The sequence below is a fragment of the Nilaparvata lugens genome, chromosome 3 (genome assembly GCF_014356525.2).
Source record: "Nilaparvata lugens isolate BPH chromosome 3, ASM1435652v1, whole genome shotgun sequence".
Taxonomy (NCBI): Eukaryota; Metazoa; Arthropoda; class Insecta; order Hemiptera; family Delphacidae; genus Nilaparvata; species Nilaparvata lugens.
In genome coordinates, this window is record NC_052506.1 from 27,893,685 (window position 1) to 27,912,770 (window position 19,086).

A 19,086-nucleotide genomic window follows, 5' to 3' on the forward strand; every position below is an offset into this window, starting at 1 on the left:
AACACGTATCTTCCTCATTTTGTCAAGAAATTATCAGTATTATCGGGAATAGATCAGATTTCTACTATTTTGTTTTCATCTTCGTGAGAATTTAGTGTAGAAACTATTTATCGATGTATCTTCAAATTCATGCGAAAAAATGGCATCTGAGAATGATAAAATGCAATAAAGAGAGTGAAGCTCCAATAATTCAAATGTTCCGTCAAAACTATTTTGTCAAGTCACAACAAAAAGAATCAAGGACTCATCAAAAAGCATGAATTTCCAATTTGAGGAATAGGCTACTCCACAGCTGTTAATTGAAAACAATAAACAATGATCAATATGCAGGCCTGAAATAAATGCGCCTACTCACAGAAACGCTTTCTCCAGTTCTCACGTTTTCGTACAACTTGTAACAGTATTAAAGAAAAGCCAATAAATACTCATTTTGAAAAGCTATAATTTTCATATTCACTAGTTTAATGGAGAAAGTTGAATTCCTGGTCAATTGAATAGAACGATAACTAGCACAATCGGCGTCAACATTTATGGCAGAATTCAATTATTAATCAACGTCGATTTACAAAAGTATTTATTATCATTCACTTTCACACAAACATAATTTAAGCACGACAAACATCATGCTATCAAAACAAAATGGTTGTGAGATAAGTCTGTCATTGACTGAGAAATATTGAATGGCATTCCCGATAGGAGGGTGGGGATGAGTATTTTTCATTCTTGTCCCTTGCTTCCTCACTTCCTCAATCCAATCAAGTACTGAATAATTTATTCTTCAATACAGACCTACAGTGCGTTACAAACTATTGATACCGCCCATTTCAAGAAAGGCCTATAAATAATGCATCATAGTTCAAGAAAATAATAATATTATTATATTAGGAAAAAATTGCTCATTAGTCTTTTTAGACTAGATTGCAATAGAAATTGAAAAAAAAAGTTCAAGAAGTTCATGAAATATTGAAACGATAGCTTTTTCTTGAATTTTATATTTTTGAAATCGCTACAGAAAATAATTTGAGATAGATAGATATTTAATAGATAGGTCATTATGTGTGATTTATCTCTGATGTCTTATCAGTCTTATCAGAGCTCTATAGCTACAAAAGCGGACCTTAGACTATCAGTTATGTGATAACTATTATTAGTTATATAGAATTGGTTGTATAGTTCATTCATCCATTGTCATTTCTCCAGCGTCTAAGAATAAATATTGTATATATTTGGACATCAACTTCAACAATAACAACATTTGATAAAAGATCAACTCTCACTATATTATACCGTATATACCGTATTAAATTATATTGATAAAGTAAGAAATGGTTAGGATAGTATAGTTGTAGACAATATAATCTATTCAATACACAATAATTACAAATGGGTGATCTTTGGGTGAACAATTTGAGGGGGGTACATTACCTAAAAGAAATTTCTAGTAAATTATAAGGAAACATGGATATTGAACCTTTAACATCATTGTTCTTAATTTGAGAGAAAATGTCATTACAAAAACCTTATCAAGAACCGTAGCCTATTTATGAACTCTATAATTTGAAACCGTGAATTCTGATATATTTATACGTTGACAATGCCTTTGGCCAGTAGGCTTTGGTTGTCTAATACCAATAACAAGAACCGCAATCAGAGTCAGAGCGACTGCCGACTGTGGCAGCTGGTTATTAGGAATCCAAACCTTGGCTAGGTTCGTTCTTTAGAATCATTTATAGAGAATACAACATTCTCTGCGACATATAATAGCAAACATGAAATACGTAACTGAAATGAAGAAAGTTTTGGACGCCGGCAAAGCGGAGCGGTGTGTTCTGCGTGCCTGTGAATAGTGTGCAACGACGATGCACAATAACTGAGTTCTGCATCACATGGGAAATACGATTGAAAAATTAGGTATCTTAGTTCAGCTTTCATTCAATTCCGCCACCAATTTATATTTCATGAGATTCCTTTTGGAAGCAAAAGCTTTGTAAACCTAAATCCTCACCTACCTTTCAATGGTTTCGGATTGCTTTGTTTCCTGCGAGACATCTTCTACGGGTAGACCTACTCCTGAAGTTCACAGTTGCACTAAATCGAAGAGCATCAACTATCTCAGGTGAGCATGCTGTTGATTAGACGTCACAAAGTTTTTTCGTATTTGCTCTCTTATTGAAAATCCACAAAGACAGTACCGAATTTAACAGTCACAACATAAACAACAATTACAACAACATGGTAACTGGCAACAAATAGATAGAAGTTCGTCGAAGATAAGTAGGTCGTGTCGAGAGGATGAAGGTCTGCGGAAGCCAGGGGTTGATGAAGGATTATTCATCTCACAATTAGTTTGAAACTTTTGTTGAAGTACAATATGAAATAAAAAACTATTTTTGTAGCTTATGAGTAGATTTTTTTGAGTTTATGAAACTTGTAACTCGATGCGTTTATTGAGAAAACAGTTTTAGGCAACTCAGTTGCTGTCAAACACGAATGTTACGTAGACTGAGAGCTAACACGGGACGACAGCAACTGGAAACAACATGCACTGCACTCACTTGCGCGGCAAGCGACATACTGACCGCGCGTGCATTCTCGCCTCCCAACTCCCCCTCCAAGTTTCCCCCACCACTGCTCACTCAACTCCCCTACGGTTTCTTCGCCGGTGATAAACTCCATATGACTGACAGACCGTGGATGTCCCTGCGTTATCAGTGGAAAATCTCTTATCACCGCATTCATCGTCTGGCTTCGTAAACAAGTAAAATAAGAGCACTTTGGTCGTATACAACTGACTTTCCGATACATTGATAAATTATTTTTGTTAGAACGTCCTACGATCCTAAGTATCCTACTGGACCCTTCAATTGATCTTCAATTGGATCTTCTGGATCTTCAATTGTTAGATAGACTTTTGAGGTAATGAAAGAGTATCATTTCATTTGATCACTCCAATTTGGCTCTCTCCCTCCTTTCCTACCTACTTGAAATGTCCAACTCGGGTATACGCACAGGCCACAGTGCCCATGTAGGCTCATTCCATAATGTTCTATATTAAAACCTAATTCAAGTGCTTCATTATTTGTATTTTTTTTCTGTGGCCCCCACTATATATAAAATATGTGTTGGGAAACCACAAATATTATGCTTGTTAAATAAATTATGAACATCTGTGTTATGTGAGCTGTTAAATCTGGTTTATTGTGCAATTACAAAACTAAAAGGAAAAATAATGTTTATGTGAGAAATAAAATGAAAAAAAGCAAAATTTTTAGAAAAAAGAAATTAAAATGAGTAAATGAATACCTATATATAAAATAGAAAATTATTGATGGAAAATAATTAGATTCTAAAAGAAAAAAATATTTGAGAATAGTCTCTTAAAAAGGATTGATAAAAAAATGAATTAATAATATTCATAATATCTAGTTTGTAATAAGGTCTTCACTATAATTTATTCTATTTTCAATTATCCAAGTTTTTGTTTTTGCTTTAAATATATTAACCAGTACCATTTCCTTGATGTCCATTGGCAGCCTGTTGTAAATCTTCGGTCCTAAGTATGTGACTGTTCTCTGGGCGGCAGTTGTTGTCATCCTGGGGACTGCTAGATCAATATTCCTTCTTCGCGTGCTGTGGGTGTGGTCCATGTTGAGAAAGAACTGCGGGTTTTTCCTGATGAATGTGAGTAATTTGTGAATGTAAATTTGTCGGATGCTCAGTAGTTGGAGCTCTTCATATAGAGAATCTGAAGGGTAGAGTGGATGTTTCTGTCCCATTATTCTGAGGATGAGTTTCTGGACTTTAAAAACAGGATTGATATGGCAGAAATACGTAGCTCCCCATGCCAGGATTCCATATCTTGCTATTGACTCTACCAATGCGTGATATACAATTTTTAACGTATCCAGTGTGAGTATCTGTCGGAGTTGAATGAAACTGTAAACCAGTTTCCTGAGTTTTGTTGTTTGCTGTATGATGTGTTTGTCCCACCAAAGTAAGTCGTCTATTATAACTCCTAAATATTTTATATTATCTGTTCGTTCTACTGATGGACAATTGCAGTCTATGCGATTTATTTGCAGTGATGTAACTTGATTGTATTTCGTACAGGTTTTTTGGAGTCCGTCAGTGAAAATGCTAGAAATTTATTTTGATGAATTGAGAGTCAGGATATTACTGTGGAGCCAAAGTGTAATTTTTTCCATGCCTAATTCAGCGGTTATGAAAGTCTCGTTCCAGTTGTTGCCTTGAAATATCACAGCTGTGTCGTCGGCAAAGACAATAATCTTGCCACCAATGTCGAGTGAGCACAACTCATTGGCAAAGATGAGGTACAGTATCGGACCAAGAACTGTTCCTTGTGGCACGCCGAATTTTACAGGAAGGCCTTCTTCTGCACTCAGATTTTTCCTATTCTCACTCTCTGTTTGCGAATGGTTGAGAAATGAGAAAAAACAAAGAATACATTTCATATAAGTTTAATTTTGCAATACTTGTTTATATACAATATTTTTTGTTTTTCCACTGTCTGCGTAAATATAAAGACTATCTGGTTTGCCGACTCGGGAACACGCAACATACAGTTGTCCATGCGAAAAAAAAGCATCGGTATGCTTTCTTTGTTCTGAATTGCGAAAGTAATTGAAATCCAATAATTGTACCGGAAAACATACGGTAATCAAGAGTGTAGTTTACCGGTACTCTATATCTCACGAACCTGTTGAAGCTGCGTTTTGAAACATGCGCGCTATCTAGCGGTCAGATTTTGCACTTTGATTGCAGCAGCGCTCAGCTCAAATCTGGCCAAAAATGGCCAAAGTTTCACCCCCTCCCCCCGGGCCACCCTGCGAGCCCGGTCAATTTTTTTTTTTTTAATTGACTTATTTTCGCGAGCTGACCCCGAATGTGAAGTCAAAAATCGGAAAAATCCATAAACAAAAAAGTTAAAAATTTTCGGGCGAGCGTAGCGCCCCTGAAAATTGTAAAAAGTAGATAAAAACCATCCTTGATGCGGATTTTATATCATGTTAAAATTTCAACTCAATCGGTCCAGTACTTTTGGAGTTTTTGCATTACACACAAACCAACATAACATTTTTATATATATAGATTTCATTCATTATTGTATATATTTGTACTTGCCATATTAATTTTTGGATTAAAGAAGATTTTTGATTTGAAATATAGTAAGTCATGGAAGAATAAATGCGGTTAGTTGGATCCTACATGGCGACATCCTGCAAATTCTTCCGAAATCAACCTGAAAAAAAACAAGCGATTGAAACCACTACACTCAAACTAAATATTCTTGTTCCCTGTCAGCTCTTCCATCAATAAAATTAATGTAACCGAGGTCAAGTTACGTTAAGTTACGGAATCGATCAACGACTTCAATAGAATCAAGAATGAAACAGCAGATGTTTGAGCAACTGTGCGATGAGCTCATTTCAACTCGATAAAATCAAATTTGGTTGCGCATAAGGCTTCAAATTAATTTTAGAAAGGTAGTGACAGATTACTGAAGTAATTTTTCTTCTTGTCCTGTTTAGATACGTAGGCAGACAAGGGTGATTCATGAATTGGTAGAAGCTGAGTCAACATCATTAAGAAGCACATTACATTACCTATTTTCGCTACAATCTGAATAACTGTTACTGTTGGATGGTACCTAAATTATTATGATATTCGCTATTTCATTGAACTTAAGGAAAAAATGTAGCAAAATTTTAAGACTTTGAGATAAGTACTTAATCATTCAAACATAACAGTAATAAAAGCAAAACGTACAATATTGACAACTACTTGATGAATTCTCAAAATGAAGAGATGGATAAATCAACTATATGATTTTCTTAAAATTCTAGAACTTTTGAAGTGTTATTAACTGAATCATAACAACTGTGACATTATAATAACATTTAGTTTTCACATCACCCCTTACAGCCAACCCGTTCCACCACATTAAGCCAAGTGACTAGTGAGTGTATTGTTTATAATGCAGCAATATCGGGGCACCTCGTTATTTATTTATTAACTTTTGACAAACCAAACACAATTCTTTAAAATTATTGGGGAAGTACTAACAGCACTGCCCAAAACTGTTTCTTTCCCGAATTTTGATTTATACACTATAAATAGTCCAGAAAGTAGGTTATGTTCCATACACTTGAATTCAGGTTCAATTTTCTGTTGAAAAATAAACATTTGTAAAATAAAAAAAATGTAATTTAGATTATATACAAACCAAATTTAATAACAAAATAACACTCACTAATCACTTGAAATTGTCAAATAATGATCAACTTTGAAAATTATGATATACTCTAGTTTAGGAGGATTATCATGTCATGCCAACAAATAAGATTATGTTGATCAAATTGATTAAATTATGATTACACAGATGGAAATAATTCTGTCTCTCTCCCACACAGGCACACGCATCTACTGTTATCGAGGGACGACGAAATTATCATCTGTTTTCCAAGGATGAATTATCCTTTTAATGTCGTTCAGCGAGTTTTCCAAAGAATGAGACCTAGTGCAATCGAATCTTTTCGAGATCATAAACCAGCTTATCATAAACCTACTATGTTCCAAATTTCGTGAAAATCGTTAGAGCTGTTTTCGAGATCCATAAAACATTAATAACCAGATATAAAAATAGCCAGCTATAAAAATAGCCAGATATAAAAATAACCAGATATATACAGAAATTGCTCGCTTAATATAATAGGATATGCTAAGGCAATTTGCGTGCAATAGAACGACACGAAATATTGGAGTAAGATAGGAATTTAGTAAGAGTGCATGTTAAGATAAGAACTAATGAAGAGATCTTGAGATGAGATAAGATGAGATGAGAATCAATTAAGATGAGATAAATAGAATTCAAACTGGAATGTGATACAGAATTTATCTTTTCCATGAGCGATGAAACGCGTTGAACTTACACGTTCGATTATTGATAATAATGAAACAGACGATGTGATGGTGATGATTCACGAGGGACTTTAATTTGTTAGTGTTGATTACAGTCACTATATTACCCAGTCTTATGGTCGTCCATCTTGTTTTTGTAGCATTTGAATCTACCGCTGCTACAGTCCGCCGACAACTTTCTCATGTGTCATGCGATCTCTGACGTCACAGTTTCATTGATCGCTTGATCGATAGTAGCGCTAGTTGTCGTCTGCTTCTTTCAATGTTTTCTAGTTTAATATTCGTCTATAAGTATTTTGAATTGTATTTTCATTGTTTTTGAACCTCCTTTGGTATACTTCAACAGTCACTTCAACCTCAACACCTTCAGTTCGCTTAATATCGATTTTATATGTTCACTTCATTCGTAGAGTTTGTGCTCATGACTGCCGTGGACGTCATGTTTCCGCTATTTGGGCAGTTCCTGTTTCTTCAACCAGCAAGCAAGAAGGGTCACTTCTTTTGTACAGTCATACGATGTAACATCTCAATTTAACGCGTCCATCTTTGGAAAACTTTATCCATTTTCATCATTCATTATGTCCTAGTTTGTGTGCTTATTCAAGAACCATTCAACGCATTTTTCATCAGTGAACGTTTTTCAACCATATTTTCTATGAATTTAACTTACCTTTCGGGACTTTTCTACTAAGCGTCCTTTTTTGCAATTCACGCCATGCTTTCTGCGTACAACGTTTTTCAATTATTCATCACATTATTATTATGAACTGTAAGTAATTTCAACATGAATTCCACATGAACTTTCAACAATCCTCAATATGAACTTTTGATTTATTATTTATCACTTCAATTTTACTGAGCATCAGTACACACTTTTTAGCGGTTACATTCATTCATCTTGTATGCTCATAGGAGATACATTTTTCAACTTGGGAAGTCTTGTGCAAGTGCAGCTTACCTTATTCAATATTTCAACTCAGGAAATTTGCGCAAGTGCAGTTTGCCTTTCATTGTCAACCGCTACTCATTTTTAGCTACTCAGTCTTAGCTACTCATCAGTTATTTAGTCGAACTTTGTCAATCTCAATTCTTACTGATGCCAGTGATTTCATTCGTCAAGAACATTTTATCTCTTTTTTCAAATATTTATTCACTGCAATTACATCAACTTTAGGACATAACCTCAAACATTAAATTATTCTACTTAACTCATGGTGGAACCTTTTTTCCAATTAACATTCAACCAGTGAAACTCATTCAATTTGTGAAGTGCCCATTCGTCGTTATATTCATTATCAATTTTAATATTGGAACAGTCTCAACTTTCAATATCTCAACGTACTCAAATCAAGTTCTCTTCCGCATCGGTCATCGTTTATCAGGATATAATCAAGATATCTTCATCGTTCAACTTCTATTAGCCCAGCAGCTGTCTGCAACTACAATGTACTTGACAGGAGTCAAGTTCCATCCTCGGATTTTGAGTCACCGTAGGCCTATCACTTTGGCAACACATCATTAATTATTCAGGGAAGTCTTATTCTATTATTCACATTTTTGTACTTACCCTCTCAGAGGCACTGTGTTTACTGGTAGTCTTCATCCCATCAATTTTGTTCCTGATTAACTTTTATTCCTAAATAATAACTATTTTAATACGATCAATCATTCAATTTTTTATCTTCTATTATTATTATTACTTATGTGTTCTACATATAGTAATATTCCCCATGTAACTTGACATGCGTTAAGCTGTCATTTCCCAGCCCGCTTATGTAATACAATATGCTGAGCTTTGTCTCCTTTCAATATTGTATTTGGTATTTTTCAACCTTTTCTATTTTTAATTATTAATCGAACCTTCAGTTCTGGACAGACTTTCTGCTCCTTCTGCTTACATTATAGCCAAGTTGCTATATTTGTCCTCTTTCAGTGTTACATAGTCAACAGCTTGAAAGCTTCAGGTACGATTGGATTCTACCTAAACTGAATTCCTAGTTTTCATTTGTTGTGAAATTAGGTAATTGTTCATATTCATATAATTTCTGTTTTTTCTTACCTTTAAGATTACTAAGAATTTTGCAGGACTTTTATCTAGGATTTTTGTCTCTCGACTGTTTTTATTAGTCAGGTTAAGATTCTCATATTTACGATCTTTTTTCAAGTATTCTAAATTTTATTCATTTTTAAACATTGCTAAATTTTGTACGTTCAATTCAATCATTACTCATTGTCATTATTGTTCTATTATTAGTTTCAGCATCAATATACTCTTTTGTGTATTTCAACATTAACATTGATATCCCAACTTATCTTTGTATTTACTCAATCTTTTGCGCTCACAGAGGTAACATCGTTTTGAAACATTGTATCAGTATTCTTAAACGTACTAGCAAAAAGTCTAGGTACAATAAACTACTTGAGTGCATTCCTAATTCTTTTTATTTTAATTACAACTACATTAATTTTAAGCATTCCAATAGTTACATTCAAATATCAGCATTACATACGGATAATAAGAAACTTATTATCTATTATTCTTTAATTATTAGTCATCATTATTGCACTACTTTTGTGCATTTTACTTGTGCTCAGACGCACAGTAAACCAGAGGTATTTTTTCGGATCTACACATTCAAGGTTTGTAAATCCGCTCATAGCAAATAATGAAAAGCTGTCAGTGCCTAGATCAGATATAGATCTCATCTATACACTTTCACAGTCCACTACTTTGCAGATCGGCCTTACAACCCGGTCTACTGACAGTCAACATTATTTCTTGGTAACTCCGGGCCGAATTATTTCTTGGTCCTCGTACGGGCACGGATCGTCTGGCATCCTGTGGTGATTCGTAACTATTTTATTGGATTGCTAATTTTCAAGTTTCTCTTTGGGTACCTTAATTCTTTTTAAGTCCTCTGTAGTTAGTTGAATATACCCAATACAGGTAGAGCAGTCATCGTCCATGTTTATCAACTGCATTCTAGCATACATTAGTCTTACATCATTCTGATAATACTCGTATATATTTCAGTTATCGAAGGGTGAACCAGCACTGTGGCCAGAAAGGTACACTACGTTGTATCGGCGCAGTGAACCAGCCAACCTGTAAACTGTTCGTGGACCCAGACCTGAGCGAGAGCCGATTCCAAGCACAGAAGCATTCAGAACACTGCTGCACCTCGCATCTTGCCAAGTCTAAAGGCAACTCATCTGGGGACCGAATCAGTCGCTGGCTATTCAATTTGTAAGACCGAACCATTTATCAACTCTGTAAATTCATTTTACCGACATACCTTTTGTAATATCTTTTCTCTGTGAGCGTCATAAATTTTTTAGGATTACTAATCAATTCTTGCTATTTCAAGAGACTTATCTATTCATCAATTTACTTAATATTTTTAAATGCATTGAATTCATGCAAATATTAATACTTACCACGCATTTGGTGCTATCTTGACAAGCAATTTTCATTGTGCAATTATCATTAATTTTTACGCAATTAGTCAACAAACCATTGACGACATTCATTTATTTCAAACAATCAACCGATTAGTTTCATTGACAATTTCTATAATCAACCATTGTGTACTTATTGCGCTAGTTATTGTGTTACATCGTTTTATTACGTCCATTCAACATTATATTCATATATCTATTCTTATATTACTCAAATATTAATTAATTTTTTCAAGTCTATATATTTTGTACAATTCAGTATGGAGAATCCAAACGACTCGCTCGTCACCTTTGAAGGTGAAGTTTCTCAAGGTGAGGTCAGACAATGTCCGTCTCCCACCATTCCTAACAATCTTGACACTATCAATCAGCAATTGATTCGATTAATTCAAGATGGTGTTATCAAAGAAATTCAAAATCGTAATGACTATTTTTTTGCTGAAGATCTCAAACAAGAGATGTTAATGCTTAAGAAAAATTTTCATAGTACTACTGAAAATTTTTCCAACAAAGGTTTGCCTGTTGACATTGAATTGTGTCACCAAATTCGCCAGAATTTTGGTACTGTCAATTCTGTACTCTCCAATGCCATATATGAATATGAATTGAAAACTAAAAGAGTAAGTGAAGTCAGCTCCCCATCTCACTCAAATCACGTTGATTCTCCTCACATGGTGAGCGCTCGTCTACCGGACATTCCATTGCCAAAATTTGACGGTAGTCTCAGCGCTTGGCTCAATTTCAAATCGACCTTTACAAGTCTTGTTATCAATAACCGTAACCTTGATAATACATTGAAATTTCATTACCTGCGTCAAGTCCTTTCTGGAGAAGCACTTAATAGAATTTCTAATTCTCCTTCTGGAGATTTTGAGTTAGCCTGGGAACTCTTGACTCAACGTTACGATAATTCATTATTGATTGCCGAAACTCATATTTCAGCCATACTCAACCCTCCTAAACTTGACTGTAGATCATCCCAATCGTGGAGATTATTTATTGACAATCAAAAGACAAATATCTCTGCTCTTGAAGCCCTTGCGCTCAATATCAGTGTGAAAGATCTCATTTTTATTTTTCTCACTGTGTCACGATTTGACAATGCTACGATTAGAGATTGGGAGAGATTTTGTTCTACCAAATCTCAACTTACCATTGATTGCCTTTGGGACTTTTTAGAGTCGCAACATAAAATCGCACAAGCAATGTCGAGCTCATTCAACAACACATCAGTGCAACGCAATACGCCGGCTAATAACCAGCCTAGCACCAGTCGACAACCATCACAGCCCAAAGCCAATATCATGAATTTCAACACTTCAAATTCACCAAATGTTTTCAACAGAGCATCAACTTCTGAGTGTTATTTTTGTCGCAATGGCTCTCACAACATTTTCAATTGTAATCAACTTCTCAAAATTCCAACTTCAGAGCGAACCTCTGCTGTATTGAAAAAATCCTTGTGTGTCAACTGTATTCGGCCATGGGATCGAGCTCACCAATGTCAAGGTTCCTGCAAGACGTGCAATTTACGACATCACACGCTACTTCATGGGTCAAGTCCTGTCCCTAAGAGGTCCAACTATGTCACAACATCGAACCATGCGCGCAATCCAGTGAAAAATCTGTCGCAGAGCATGCCGTACTGTGAGTATAACATACCTCATCAGTCACAACAACAATTAAGGTATGATAATCAATACAACCAGCCATCGCAAATGTCATCAGTGCATCCAACATCAATGAACTCCAATTCAGCAGTGCCAATGACACACATGGTTTCACCTGCGCCGCAAATATCAACTAGCCTTGTCCAGCAGTTGCCGACTTCTAGTGTTGTTGTCAATTCAATTCCCTCTAGACCTCAGTCATCAAATTCTGAGGGAAGTCGTCAATTTGATTCATCTCAATCCAGTTTGCAGCCTGCCACAAATGTGGTTGAATCTCACAATCAGACAGTCAGCTATGCCCACAGCGCACCACAAATCAAATCCATTGATAGCAGACGCACTTGCATCATGCCTACAGCCCAGCTGATCGTCTTTGACAAGAGTGGTCAAGCTGTAATTTGCCGCGCACTCCTCGACAGTGGCTCTGACAGCTGTTTTATTTCACGTCAATTAGCTACTCAACTTCAATTACCCACTATTTGTACTGGCAGCACAGTTCACACTGTGTCTGGCAGTAATGCTACCTTATTGAATTTGTCATCTTTGAGTATTCACTCACCTGACCGAACTTGGTCAACTCACATTGATTGCATTGTCACAGAGAAAATTGTTCCTAGTGTTCCACCATCTGGACTCAATTTTTCAGATTTCAATATTCCCCCCAATGTTGTTTTAGCCGATCCTACCTTCTTCAGAATTTCAGGAGTGGATATACTCTTAAACGTTGATGTCTACGCCATGCTTCATTTACCTGGTCAAATTCGCCTGTCCGAAAGCTGTATTCTTCAGAATACCAAGTTAGGTTGGATAGTCTGGGGCTCCATTCCTGCTTATAAATCATCTGTCACCCATCAACACATTTCCAATTTCGTTTCTAGCATTGAACATGTGTCCAACGCAGACATCTCTAAGCAATTGGAAAAATTTTGGCGAATTGAAGAAATTGATACTGAATCCAGCACGCCAGCAGAACACGCACAAATTGAGCAGCACTACATTGAGAATGTTCAACGTCAAGATGATGGCAGATTTTCTGCAGCCTTGCCGGAAAAAGAAGCTACATGGAATGACATCTCCTGTAATGTTGCAATCATCCGTCCTATATCATCACATGCCACTAGAGTCACAACTTCAGTGTTGAACAATATCATTCATAAATTGTCTGATTATCATCGCATCACCCGTTCAACAGCATACGTTCGTCGTTTCATCCATAACATCACTCGACGTCATCATCCTGATCAGCGCAGATGTGGTCTACTCACAGTAGAAGAAATTCAAGAAGCAGAAATTGCGATCATCCGCACGGTTCAAGCAGAAGCATTCTCAGAAGAGATTCGTCTTCTCCATCAAGGCAGAGAATTGCTTCCATCTAGTTCCTTGAAAGCGCTATCGCCATTCATTGACAATGACTCATTATTGAGAGTTGGCGGCAGATTGAGTCAATCGGACTTGCCGTACGACTACAAACATCAAATCATCTTGCCTTCTAAGCATCGTTTCACTCGTGCGCTCATCATGTCATATCATCGACGTCTTTCTCATGATGGAGTTCAGAGCACCATGACTTCATTACGTCAGCGTTATTGGATACTATCTACTCGTCGTACAGTCAAATCAGTTTTGAAATCCTGCCATTTATGTTTTCGCTTCGCCAAATTTCGTTCGGAACAAATCATGGGACAACTTCCTCCTGTCAGAATACAGTCTGATTTTCCATTCTATAACTCTGGCATAGATTATGCTGGACCGTTTTCATTACTTGTTGGTTCCAAGAAATCACGCACATATTCAAAAGCTTATTTAGCTATCTTCGTCTGCATGGTCACGAAAGCAGTACACGTAGAAGTCGTCTCAGAGTTGACAACGAAAGCCTTTATTGCGGCACTCATTCGCTTCTCATCACGTCGTGGTATTCCACACTCCATATTTTCGGACAATGCAACCACGTTTGTAGGTGCAAACAATGAACTACAAGATCTACATCAGTTTTTTGAGTCATCTAAAACTCAACAAGATATTCATAACTACACGTCGGTTCTCAATATCAAGTGGCACTTCATTCCACCTCGCGCCCCATCTTTTGGAGGTCTATGGGAGAATGCTGTCAAGAATTTCAAGAAAATTTTCAAAGTCGTCACATTCAATCATATTCTTAATTTTGAAGATATGACTACATTCGCAGCTCAAATTGAAGCTATCCTTAACTCTCGTCCACTCGTACCTCTTACAGAGGACCCTCAAGATCTTCAGTATCTCTCGCCAGGTCACTTCTTAGTTGGTCGCCCATTGACTGCGTTGCCTTTCCATTGCCCGCCCACCACCCATGTCGATAACAGGTGTCGTTGGAAACTTCTTCAAAAAATCACTCAAGAACTTTGGGACAGATGGTCTAAGGAGTACTTAGTCACACTTCAACGCAAGCACAAATGGCTTACTGAATCGGACAATCTCACAGTTGACACCATGGTTCTTCTGAAAGATCTCAATTCTGCTCCTTCCACATGGAAGTTAGCTCGCATCATTGAAACCCATCCAGGTGCCGATGGAAAAGTTCGTGTTGTTACAGTGCAGACTGCACATGGTAGGTTCAAGAGAGCAATCTCTAGTCTCGCTCCGCTTCCAGCACTTGAAGATGATTAATTTTGGTAGTCTTTCACTACTTGTCCTTTTTGTATTAGCATTTATTCATCATGTTATCCACCTATTATTCGTATTGCTCGTGTATTTCTATTCGACTCATCTAACATATATGTATTTTTTCGTACTCATCATTTTTTTGCACTCGCTACGTCTTGGTTGACAAGACTTGTTCCTGCATCGAGGGGGGAGCTTTATGTTAGATTTCGTCTCATGTTTTAGCCAGTCTTATGGTCGTCCATCTTGTTTTTGTAGCATTTGAATCTACCGCTGCTACAGTCCGCCGACAACTTTCTCATGTGTCATGCGATCTCTGACGTCACAGTTTCATTGATCGCTTGATCGATAGTAGCGCTAGTTGTCGTCTGCTTCTTTCAATGTTTTCTAGTTTAATATTCGTCTATAAGTATTTTGAATTGTATTTTCATTGTTTTTGAACCTCCTTTGGTATACTTCAACAGTCACTTCAACCTCAACACCTTCAGTTCGCTTAATATCGATTTTATATGTTCACTTCATTCGTAGAGTTTGTGCTCATGACTGCCGTGGACGTCATGTTTCCGCTATTTGGGCAGTTCCTGTTTCGTCAACCAGCAAGCAAGAAGGGTCACTTCTTTTGTACAGTCATACGATGTAACATCTCAATTTAACGCGTCCATCTTTGGAAAACTTTATCCATTTTCATCATTCATTATGTCCTAGTTTGTGTGCTTATTCAAGAACCATTCAACGCATTTTTCATCAGTGAACGTTTTTCAACCATATTTTCTATGAATTTAACTTACCTTTCGGGACTTTTCTACTAAGCGTCCTTTTTTGCAATTCACGCCATGCTTTCTGCGTACAACGTTTTTCAATTATTCATCACATTATTATTATGAACTGTAAGTAATTTCAACATGAATTCCACATGAACTTTCAACAATCCTCAATATGAACTTTTGATTTATTATTTATCACTTCAATTTTACTGAGCATCAGTACACACTTTTTAGCGGTTACATTCATTCATCTTGTATGCTCATAGGAGATACATTTTTCAACTTGGGAAGTCTTGTGCAAGTGCAGCTTACCTTATTCAATATTTCAACTCAGGAAATTTGCGCAAGTGCAGTTTGCCTTTCATTGTCAACCGCTACTCATTTTTAGCTACTCAGTCTTAGCTACTCATCAGTTATTTAGTCGAACTTTGTCAATCTCAATTCTTACTGATGCCAGTGATTTCATTCGTCAAGAACATTTTATCTCTTTTTTCAAATATTTATTCACTGCAATTACATCAACTTTAGGACATAACCTCAAACATTAAATTATTCTACTTAACTCATGGTGGAACCTTTTTTCCAATTAACATTCAACCAGTGAAACTCATTCAATTTGTGAAGTGCCCATTCGTCGTTATATTCATTATCAATTTTAATATTGGAACAGTCTCAACTTTCAATATCTCAACGTACTCAAATCAAGTTCTCTTCCGCATCGGTCATCGTTTATCAGGATATAATCAAGATATCTTCATCGTTCAACTTCTATTAGCCCAGCAGCTGTCTGCAACTACAATGTACTTGACAGGAGTCAAGTTCCATCCTCGGATTTTGAGTCACCGTAGGCCTATCACTTTGGCAACACATCATTAATTATTCAGGGAAGTCTTATTCTATTATTCACATTTTTGTACTTACCCTCTCAGAGGCACTGTGTTTACTGGTAGTCTTCATCCCATCAATTTTGTTCCTGATTAACTTTTATTCCTAAATAATAACTATTTTAATACGATCAATCATTCAATTTTTTATCTTCTATTATTATTATTACTTATGTGTTCTACATATAGTAATATTCCCCATGTAACTTGACATGCGTTAAGCTGTCATTTCCCAGCCCGCTTATGTAATACAATATGCTGAGCTTTGTCTCCTTTCAATATTGTATTTGGTATTTTTCAACCTTTTCTATTTTTAATTATTAATCGAACCTTCAGTTCTGGACAGACTTTCTGCTCCTTCTGCTTACATTATAGCCAAGTTGCTATATTTGTCCTCTTTCAGTGTTACATAGTCAACAGCTTGAAAGCTTCAGGTACGATTGGATTCTACCTAAACTGAATTCCTAGTTTTCATTTGTTGTGAAATTAGGTAATTGTTCATATTCATATAATTTCTGTTTTTTCTTACCTTTAAGATTACTAAGAATTTTGCAGGACTTTTATCTAGGATTTTTGTCTCTCGACTGTTTTTATTAGTCAGGTTAAGATTATTCATTTTTAAACATTGCTAAATTTTGTACGTTCAATTCAATCATTACTCATTGTCATTATTGTTCTATTATTAGTTTCAGCATCAATATACTCTTTTGTGTATTTCAACATTAACATTGATATCCCAACTTATCTTTGTATTTTACTCAATCTTTTGCGCTCACAGAGGTAACATCGTTTTGAAACATTGTATCAGTATTCTTAAACGTACTAGCAAAAAGTCTAGGTACAATAAACTACTTGAGTGCATTCCTAATTCTTTTTATTTTCATTACAACTACATTAATTTTAAGCATTCCAATAGTTACATTCAAATATCAGCATTACATACGGATAATAAGAAACTTATTATCTATTATTCTTTAATTATTAGTCATCATTATTGCACTACTTTTGTGCATTTTACTTGTGCTCAGACGCACAGTAAACCAGAGGTATTTTTTCGGATCTACACATTCAAGGTTTGTAAATCCGCTCATAGCAAATAATGAAAAGCTGTCAGTGCCTAGATCAGATATAGATCTCATCTATACACTTTCACACAGTCCACTACTTTGCAGATCGGCCTTACAACCCGGTCTACTGACAGTCAACACGATCATATTCTAAAATAATTTTGTCGAGGGAGCACCTTGAATTCTCATCACAAACCAACAACTATCTCAGCGGATATCCTTGTTCATCACACCATCATAATAGCATAATTTTCCTCCACGAATTAGAATAGATTATTTTATCAGTCATATCATAGGCTTCAACAACGTCAGCTTTGAATCATATACTGGATTCCAGAGTTGGGAAAGTTGACGATTTTTTTTTTAACTGATTGGAGTTTTTAAGTTTGGAGTTGATCTGGATTTATTGGTCTGGAAGTATTTGGAAAATTTGAAGTTGATTGGAAAATTTACTGAACATCTCAACACCTAAACACAGTAATGCAGTACGAGTATATTAGTACTGAATTAAATTCCCAGAATTTCCTAATTATTTATCAAATCAATATACTCACTGTAGTGTTCCTTTCTCACTTTTCATAATATTGTATCCATATTTAGATTTTTTATTAATTTACAATTTCTTAACATTCATTTTGAGCTTTGATTTTTGATGCATTCACCATTTCTGAAATTTTGTTCTTTCTCTCCTGTTTTTATTCAGTCTAAACTCAACTGAATTGAATAATTTGACTATAACCTTATTGTACAAGTATAACACAGTTCAAGCACATACTAAGTACAGTTCAAGCAAATATTAGTTCAGTTGAGATATAGCTTGAATAATACAACTCCCATGAAAATAGCCTGGAGTTAGCTATGAATGTAAACTTATACATATTGTTGCTAATAAGTTATTCCTTTATTTTTTCCAAAACAGAGAATTTTAATTCCAGAATTATTAATTAAATTTCTTGTAAAATTTAAATTTTGAATCAAATCGTTTATTCACGAGTAGTATCATAGTATGTCAAGCAGAATGAGTTATGGGGTTATTTTCGAATCTATCATAATTCGGGTTTCCACTTACAATGAAATGTAAAATCATACTTCGAAAAATAGATAACCCAACTAAATCTCACCGGAAGAAAAGAGAGCTGAGAGAAAAGAATGGGTTGCATTTAAAAGCTCACAACCTTCCTGTTAGTTTTGAACATGACTATCACCAGCAAATTAGGTGAGTTTGAATGACAAGAATAGCTGCTAGCTATTCGAAGAAGAGTAGTTGGACATTTTCATGTAGGCCTGATCACATCATCCTAGTTCCTGCAATTGCGTAAGGATGAAAAGAATATAATAAAATGTTATCAGTAGTGAACCGAGTGGAACTTCCTTATCGGATGTGCTGGAGAGTAGAACGAGAGGATATTGGTGGGAGGCTTGAGGAGAAAGAGGGAGAGAGATGGAATAAGGCTGATTGTGATGTGGATTCATGGAGAGAGGGACAGATTAAAAGTCAGCCCTTATCAATAAGTTCCCTTGATAGGCCGTTATCTTTGTTAATTTTCTAAGAGCTTTCCTTTTTACATCGTACTGAATTTCCATTATTATTATCAGCTTCTCTTATCGCTTCTATGTTCCCCGCTGATAAATTACGTTCGTTCTGAACATTTCGTATCGTCCGTTA

The 19,086-nt window shown here is 35.8% G+C and overlaps 1 protein-coding gene and 1 long non-coding RNA gene across 2 annotated transcripts in view; one reads left to right on the forward strand and one right to left on the reverse strand.

The window, feature by feature from the left end:
- The window catches only part of LOC111051923 (zinc finger protein ush), a 186,494-nt gene extending 183,921 nt beyond the window's left edge, over positions 1-2,573 (reverse strand). Inside the window, 1 exon segment of the mRNA XM_039423455.1 lies at positions 2,010-2,573. Coding sequence (XP_039279389.1) covers positions 2,010-2,049 — 40 coding nt within the window. The 5' untranslated portion in view covers positions 2,050-2,573.
- Positions 2,574-7,061: 4,488 nt separating this feature from the next.
- On the forward strand, positions 7,062-17,216 carry LOC120350373. Its single transcript, XR_005570727.1, has 2 exons — positions 7,062-9,070; positions 16,955-17,216. It is a non-coding gene; the product is annotated as an uncharacterized LOC120350373 (long non-coding RNA).
- Positions 17,217-19,086: the final 1,870 nt, after the last annotated feature.